This window comes from Seriola dumerili, unplaced genomic scaffold (assembly GCF_002260705.1).
Source record: "Seriola dumerili isolate Sdu_G_001 unplaced genomic scaffold, Sdu_1.0 BDQW01000128.1, whole genome shotgun sequence".
NCBI lineage: Eukaryota > Metazoa > Chordata > Actinopteri > Carangiformes > Carangidae > Seriola > Seriola dumerili.
In genome coordinates, this window is record NW_019174383.1 from 729,348 (window position 1) to 737,473 (window position 8,126).

Here is an 8,126-nt window from a genome sequence, read left to right on the forward strand (position 1 = left end):
AGGTTTGCAGCCATGACTGTAGGGACGACGCCAGTCAGTCCTCCACTGAAATATCTCAACAACTATTGGACAAACAACCGTGAAACTTTGTACAGATATTCATGGTTCCCAGAGGATGAATCNACCACTCGTACTCGGAGCTCACATGTGGCTTCCTGAAAAAGCTGCCTCTGTGCAGCCTGCTGATTCTGGATAAGGTAAATACACGCTCTGCTCATTATGACCCCCCCCCCCCCCCCCCCCCCCCATGCTTCACCTCTGCAACAAGAACTAGAACCAGGACCAGGACCAGAGGAGAGAGGAGAGAGGAGGCCTGACGGAGCTGGGGTTCAACCACGGGACAGGAGCAGTGAGTGTCTGCTGCTCAGTTCACTGACCTCCCGTCTTTGTAACATCCAGCAGCTCGTGTTGAACCGCTCGCTCTCAGCGGACGCACAACACGATGCAAAAAAGAAAAAAGTCAATACTTTAAAGGGTCAGAGGTTTGCAGCCATGACTGTAGGGACGACGCCAGTCAGTCCTCCACTGAAATATCTCAACAACTAAACTTTGTACAGATATTCATGGTTCCCAGAGGATGAATCATACCGACTTTGGTGATCCCTTGACTTTTAGCGCCGCCATGAGGTTGATTTTTATTCCTCCGCACCGGCGACAGTCAGAGCGGCAGCCATATTGTTTTCAGCTTGTCCGCTCGTCCGTCTCATTTTCGTGGACACGACATCTCAGAAACACCTTGACAGAACTGCTTCAAATGTGGCACAAACATTCACTAGGATTCAAGGACGAACTGATTAGATTTTGATAGTCAAAGGTCAAAGGTCAAGGTCACGGTGACATCACCAAACACAGTTTTGGCCTTGTGGATGTGAAATCTCTGCCATGCCTCGAGGAAATTTCTTCAGAATTGGTAAAAAGGTTCATCTGGACTCGGGACTGAAACTGTTACAGTGACATCAGACAGAGACAAATATGGATGGATGAAGTATCGGAGGCCACTGGAGCAGAGAGAGAAAACGTGTGAATCGAGCCGTGAAGACTGACATATGATCACTGGACATTTGATCTAATGCTGCGTCTATGAAGACACCCAGAGTCTCCTCGGCTTCGTGCTTCAGTGCACTGCAGTGCATTCTGGGTGTGGGTCAGTATTTCATAGAAGAATCACAGATAAGTACATTAACTCAAGTACAGTTCTGAGGTACTTGTACTTTACTTGAGTATCTGTATCTTCTTCTACTTTACACTTCTACTCGGTTTAGCAAATATTATAAAATCTTATATATATATATATATATATATATATATATATATATATATATAAAAGTCCCAAAAATTACAACATAGATTTACATCAGAACTCACATCAGAATCATCTGACGACCCCTCAGACTTATCTGGTGACCCTTTGGGGGGGCCGGACCCCTAAGTTGGGAACCACAGGATTAAACTATCTAACTCCATATAAAGTCGTTAAAGGCAGCTAAAGAAGCATAAAATACTACGAACACATGATGCATCAGTATTAACAATCTAATCATGTAATAAAATAATATTAATATCAAGGTAATACTTTTACTTTTTTATACTTTTAATATATTTTAATGGCAATACTTTTACTTATTTCAAATTTAAAGTACTTTTACATTATTGTATTGTTATTTTTACTGAAGTAAAGGATCTGAATATTTCCATCAGTGTATCTTCGAATGTGTTTTATTGAGTCAAAGAAAATCATACATACAGTGAAATGTTGCATCAGTGCTTGTTTTCATGATGAAAAAAGAATTATAAAAATTATATTAATACAGATCCACATTTATAAAAACAAACATATGATACGATGGTATGAGGATTGTCCAAGGTGAACATAAAAAATAAATAAATTAGTACACAAATAATTAGATATTTACATTCAGTGAAAATTTTACATTTAAATTTATGTATGTGCTAAATAATAAATTAGATTAGTCTGAGTCTAAGAGTAGAAGCAGAACTCAGATGAGGTTTTCCAGGAGCAGGAGTTGTCACCACTGTTTTCTCTGTATGTGCTGTTTGTCTTTCAGGTGAAGCTCGTGTGAAAATGTTAAAATCCACTGATGAGGAAACGCGGAGGGAGGAAACGAGTCACAGAGAAGAGGAGACAGAGGACGACAGAGTGAAGCTTCTCCTGGGACGAGGTAAGACTTCTTCTCCCGGCCTCTATCTCAGCACACACATGTGAGACAGGAGACGCTCTGGGAGATAAGCTGAGACCCGGCGGCACCTACTTTACCACAGGACTGACACCGCCGCTGAGAACTCTCTGTGGGAAATACGTGATAGTGCTGAAGAGGATGTCACGGGTCAACCAGGGACCAAAGCCTTTGAAGAGGCTGGATTTATGTGGATAAGGTGGATTGACAGCTCGGGAAAAATGTTTCTGTCTTACAAACATTTCTTCACGACCTGCCGTTAGATAATAATGTGAAACTATGTGAGGAAACTCCCAAGAAATTCCTGGAAAGTGTCACATAATATAAGCAAAAATCTCCAAGGTGACGTCTTCAAAACTGTTTGTATCAGAGTCAAAACCCCAAAAATATTCAGTTTATTATTGTAATGTAGGACAAAGAGAAGCAGCTGCTTAAAATAGAAAAATTAAAATCAACTAATTAATCTACTGCTCGTGACAGCTCTGAGTGTCATGTGAACAAAAAGTAAGAACATACCCTCTAGTGCCGTGGTTCCAAACCTATGGGCTGCGGCCCACTGGTGGGTCACGAAGGTGTTGCAGATGGGCCCAGAAATCATTCGCAAAATAGTGTGAAAAATGTAGAAAAAAATAAATAGAAAAAAATAAATAAATAAAAACGAAAATATACATGATTTTTTTTTCTATGTTTCAAAATGAAATGATTTTTAAAAACATTAAATTAAATTAAATTACAACCCCTGAGACTGTGGAGCCTCCTACATGTTTCAGTTCAGTCCTAAATGTTGGATCATTACCATTAAAATAAAAGGTGCTTTGAGAACGTGTTGGCATCATTTGGCCTCCATATTGTTTCGGGGGCGGATGTGGGCAGCCAGCATTTTTGAGATTTTCAAGTGGCCATGAGTTGGAAAAGGTTCAGGTACATGGACTAAGGAGAAACTAAAGACACACTGGAGTAAATGAAGGCTCCATTAGGAGGGACTGCACATTGGCTGAGACGAGTCTTTCTGATGCCTCAGTATAGAGACGTTTGTATGTTGGTTCCTTTCTTGAGTTAAATGTGGATTTAAGTTTAAAAAGTTGGAGAAACATTTTGTGTTTGATATTTTTACAAGTGACAGAGGAAACAGAGAGTTGCTGTTACAGAGGGAGGAGGAAGAGGTGGGCGGATGGATCGTCAAAACATCGGAGACTTTTGTTTGTTTCCTGTTTCCAGCTGTCAACGTTTCTGTCCTTGGTTCTTTCATGTTCGTATATTTAAAGGGATTCATCAGCCTCTCCTCCTCCTCCTCCTCCCGGCATCTATCTCTCTGCTGAAGCCCAGTCTGAGACGACCCAGACCAGCAGCAACAAGAGGCCTCTGTGTGCTGTTCCACAGGAGACTGTTGGTGGTGAAGTCAGTCCTACCAGAAACACTCTTGTGACGGTTTGGTGGAGGTATGAATGTGTGTGGCTCTGTTCTGCTCTGTCAGTCTCAACTGGAAATGTGAGGCAGTTACAGCCAAGTAGTGTTTCCTCAGGGGGTAAAACAGCAAGGTGGGCGACTCTGTGTTGCCAAACAGCTCGTTAAAGGCCTGGAACCAACCAGTTGTCATAAAAGTAGCCAAAGGTAGGTCCAATATTTTCTTTAAATAACAGGATGCTTTGGAAAGGAACACAAATGAATGGGAGTCCAGGCTCCAAATGAAGAACATGATGGAGGAGAGATGACAGGATCTGTCACTCAGTCCAACCTGAATGATCCATGAGGCTCAGACCGACACACGAGAGCTGGGTCAGGGGTCGACTCGCCCCTTCTCAGCTGCCAGTGATTTACTGTAGTTTCAGTCATAATAGATGCAACACTCAACTCTGACCAGCAGAGGTCAGTGAAGCTGCAGTGTTGATTTAGAGGAAAGGTTAACAGTGCAGGAAGAGATGGTTGGACGTGTAATCTGAAGTATAAAACACACAGAGAAGAGCTGAAGAAGGAAATAAAGAAATGTATGGTTGGAGTATTGAATCTTAAGGATTTAGCGCTGAGGAAGAAAAATATAAAACCCTGTTTGAGTTTTTTTTTTAAAGAAACTGGGTCAGTAAAGAGTATCTATCTATTTATTTAATTTTTATTTTTGTTGTATTTTTCTGGACTAACTCTGGCCCACACTCCAACAAAGTAAGTGGCTGTAATGCACCTAAAAAACGCTTGTTCCGTCCATTCCCTCCCACCTAAGGTGAAAGAAATTCATTTTAAGATATTAAACGACTTTTATCCTTGTAACGACCTCACAACAAAAATTTTATGTAGATTTTAATAATTGTACTTTCTGCAATTCCAACATTGAGACCATAGAACATCTCTTTATTATTATTATTATTATTATTATTATTATTTAACGAGGACAAAATGCAATTATCACACTATTCTAACTCTAAATTATAAAAACATAAAATTTGTTCTCCAAATGGAAAACAAAAAATGGAGTTTGGGAATAATAACTTAATACTTTTAGCAAAGTACTTCATGCATAAATGTTATTTCTTAAAAACTACACCTATATTTGATGCCTATATAAATAAAATAATATTGTATAAAAACATGTCAAATGTTGTAATATTAAAATATGAATATCTATGCACTTTTAATACCTGACTGACTTATGTTTATTATTTTTGTTTAGTTTTCATATTATTTATTTTCTGTCTTCTGACTTATAATGCTCTTATTCGTTTTTACTACTTGCTTAGTTATTTCTATTGTTTCTGCATTTATCTTACAGAAGAAGAAGAAGAAGAAGAAGAAGAAGAAGAAGAAGAAGAAAAAGAAGAAAAAAAAGAAGAAGAAGAAGAAGAAGAAGAAGAAGAAGAAGAAGAAGAAGAAGAAGAACAACAACAACAACAACAACAACAACAACAACTAGAACAACTAGAACTAGAATCCAGTCCAGTAGGTGGCGGTAATGCGCCTGTAAACTGGTTGCTAACCACCAATCAAACCAAAGAAAGACGCCGAAGAAGAAAACGCACGGATTTGTTTTGTTGTGAGGACGCTGGTCTCTGTGTTGATCGACAACAACGTTTGAATTTACGATCTTAAAATTCTTCAAATCCACCGACAATGAGTCTGTCTCGAAGGTAAACCAGTCTGACTCCGCCGCTCTCTTCAATTTCTCTATCACAGCTCATTTTAATGCGCCAGCAGAAACACGAAGGCTAGCTAATTCACGTTAGCTAGCGTTAGCATGTTTGGCTATTTGAAAACAGAATGATCTCATTCACTAAATTACAGTTGAAGTGAATCTTAATGCAGCTGTTACAGGTAACGAAGATTTAACGGGTGTTACAGTAAATCCCCATCAGATTCTGTGACCTCTACAGTAATTTCTGCTGCAGTGTAATCTCACCACAGACGTTATTTTATCGCATATTTTAATTAAATAGCTAAAAGATTGTAGTAGGTACGCTGCATTCACGTGCACCTCGGATAATCCCATTTCCAGTGTTTGAGTTGTTCTTCTGACTTCGGTGTGTTCACGCGCTTAAAATCAACATGATGTTTTGCATTTTATTGATCTGAACATTAAATCACGTTGATAGCTGTTTCCAGTATTTGCGTTAGTTATTATCATGGTCACAGCTAATAAATAACTTTTCTAACTAATCCAACTCATTCTATGTTGACAGCACCTAATGGTTACAACCCAATACAAATTATTATATTAACACTTAGCATAAAGAATTATATGCAATACGTGAATTTGTACCGTTTATCAAAAGTTCCCAGCATCAACCAAACATCGACAAGTCCCTGAGTTGTTGTTCCAACTTCAGTTTTCACAAATAGAATAAAAGTTTTGCAACTCTGAAATTGTGTTTTTAAACAATCTTTAACTTTTTTGGGATAATGTAGTCTATATTTGATATGTTTTCACAAATAGAGCGAATATTTTACAAATTTGAAATAGTTTTATAGTCTTTTATGCTGTCCTTGTTAATGTAGAAGGAGTCTAGCCAACAAGTAAAGTGATACAGAGCGACAATAAAAAACATTTGAAAGGACAAGAGGATTCACTTTAAACTTAAAAAAAGGCACAACAAAAAAAACCGGCCTTGACACCAACATACTTCCAAACTGTAACTTCATGAAATGAGCTAATTTTGGGATGTTTCTGTTTTTCAAACAGCCAGCCGTGCTAACGCGAGTAACGTGAAGGAGCTAGCCTTCGTGCTACTGCTAGCGCTTTAAAATGAACTGTAACGGAGAAAATGAAGAGAGCGGTTGGAGTCAGACGGTTTACCTCAGAGACAGACTCATTGTCGTGGATTTGGAGATTTATAAAACCTTAAAATCCAACGTTAAAACACAGAGAAGCCAGGAACCGGCACACAACAGATACGTTTATTCCGCGCTCCCTCAGAAGCCTCCATTGGTCGGCTGTTACCGGGCAAGCAGCAAAGTGTTGTCTGATTGGTTTTACTCATGGCTTCTTTTTTTCTTTTTCAACAAACTTTATTGAGAAACCAACTAAGGTGAAAGTACCATTCAGAAATTATTCAAACTTTTTGCACCTTTTATGTTGCAGATTTAATTGTAAATTAATAAAAATTACAATTTTTGTCGATTGTATTTCCATTTTATCCATAAATTATTACTGTTCAACTATTATTGTTATCTATCTATCTATATCTATCTATCTATCATATATATCTATCTATCTATCGATCTGATGAAAAAAGTCAACACATGTTTAGAAAGTTTTGCAATTTTATTTAAAAAAAAAAAAAATCAAAAACTTAAATCTACCATTTACTACAGTATTTCAGACCAGTAATCGAGGAAATTGGGAAGCTGCTTTGGCAGTAGTTACAGCTTCATGTCTTCTTGGTTAAAATCTCTACAGGTTTTTCACACCTGATATGGCAGTTTATTTCATTCTTTCTTCCTGTCAAGACTTCATGTGAAGCGTCTCAACTGCCATCTTCAGGCCCCTCGGGTTTAGGTCTAGAACTTTGGCATGTTGTCATTGGTGTGCTGAAAGATGAACTGTCGTCCGAGTCTCGGGTCACATGGACTTCTGGAGGAAGTTTTCTTCAAGTATCTCTCTTTATTTGGCTGCATTGATCCTTCCTTCAGTTCTGACCAGTCCCCCCCCCCCCGCCCATAGCATGATCCTGCTACCACCATGTTCACTGTAGGGCTGGTGTAATGAGCAGTACCTGGTGTTTGGAGTTCTGCCAGAGGGTTCAGTTTTTGTCTCATCAGACCAGAGAATCTCCTCTGAGTCCTTTAAACGGTGTTTGACAAACTCCAGGAGACTGTCATGTGTCTTTTACTCAGAGTGGCTTCTGTCTTTCACTTTACAATAAAAACCTGATTTGTGGAGAGCTGCTAAGATGGTCGTCTTTCCGGCTGGATCTCCCATCTCTACAGTGAACTTCTGAAGTTCTGTTAGAGTGACCGTTGGATTCTTGGTGACCTGCCTGACTAAGGCCCTTCTTGCCCTGTTACTCAGTTTTGCCGGACGCCCAACTCTAGGAAGAGTCCTGTGGTTCCAAACTTCTTCCATGTTCACTATTATAGACGCCACTGTGCTCTGGGAACACTCAAAGCTTTAAGAAATGGTTTTATAGCCTTGCCAGATTTATGCCTCGCCACAATTTTATCACGGAGGTCTACAGAGAGCTCCTCAGACTTTATGGCTTGGTGTTTGTCTCTGTTGCTACCTTCAACTTGTGGTAATCAATTTCTTTATCTTTGTCAGTGTTCCAACAACTGAGGGATTCATTAATTTCATGTTTCTGATCCTTGGTGAGTTCTTTCTTTCTCTTACATTTGGTTTTGTCGGCCACAAGCTCCGTTCTGGAAAGATAGACGCCAGTGTTACAACTAATTCTGTGAGCAACAAACAAAAACACACAAAAAACCACTATACGTTAACTCAAATGAGGA

The 8,126-nt window shown here is 39.1% G+C and overlaps 1 protein-coding gene across 2 annotated transcripts in view; it reads left to right on the forward strand.

Moving 5' to 3' along the window:
• Window positions 1-5,199: 5,199 nt before the first annotated feature.
• Window positions 5,200-8,126, forward strand: part of cetn3 (centrin 3) — a 10,275-nt gene continuing 7,348 nt past the window's right edge. For both annotated transcript variants that reach the window (XM_022748694.1, XM_022748692.1), the window contains exon 1: window positions 5,200-5,311. In XM_022748694.1, coding sequence (XP_022604415.1) covers window positions 5,295-5,311 — 17 coding nt within the window. In that variant the 5' untranslated portion in view covers window positions 5,200-5,294. The remainder of the gene's footprint in view (window positions 5,312-8,126) is intronic.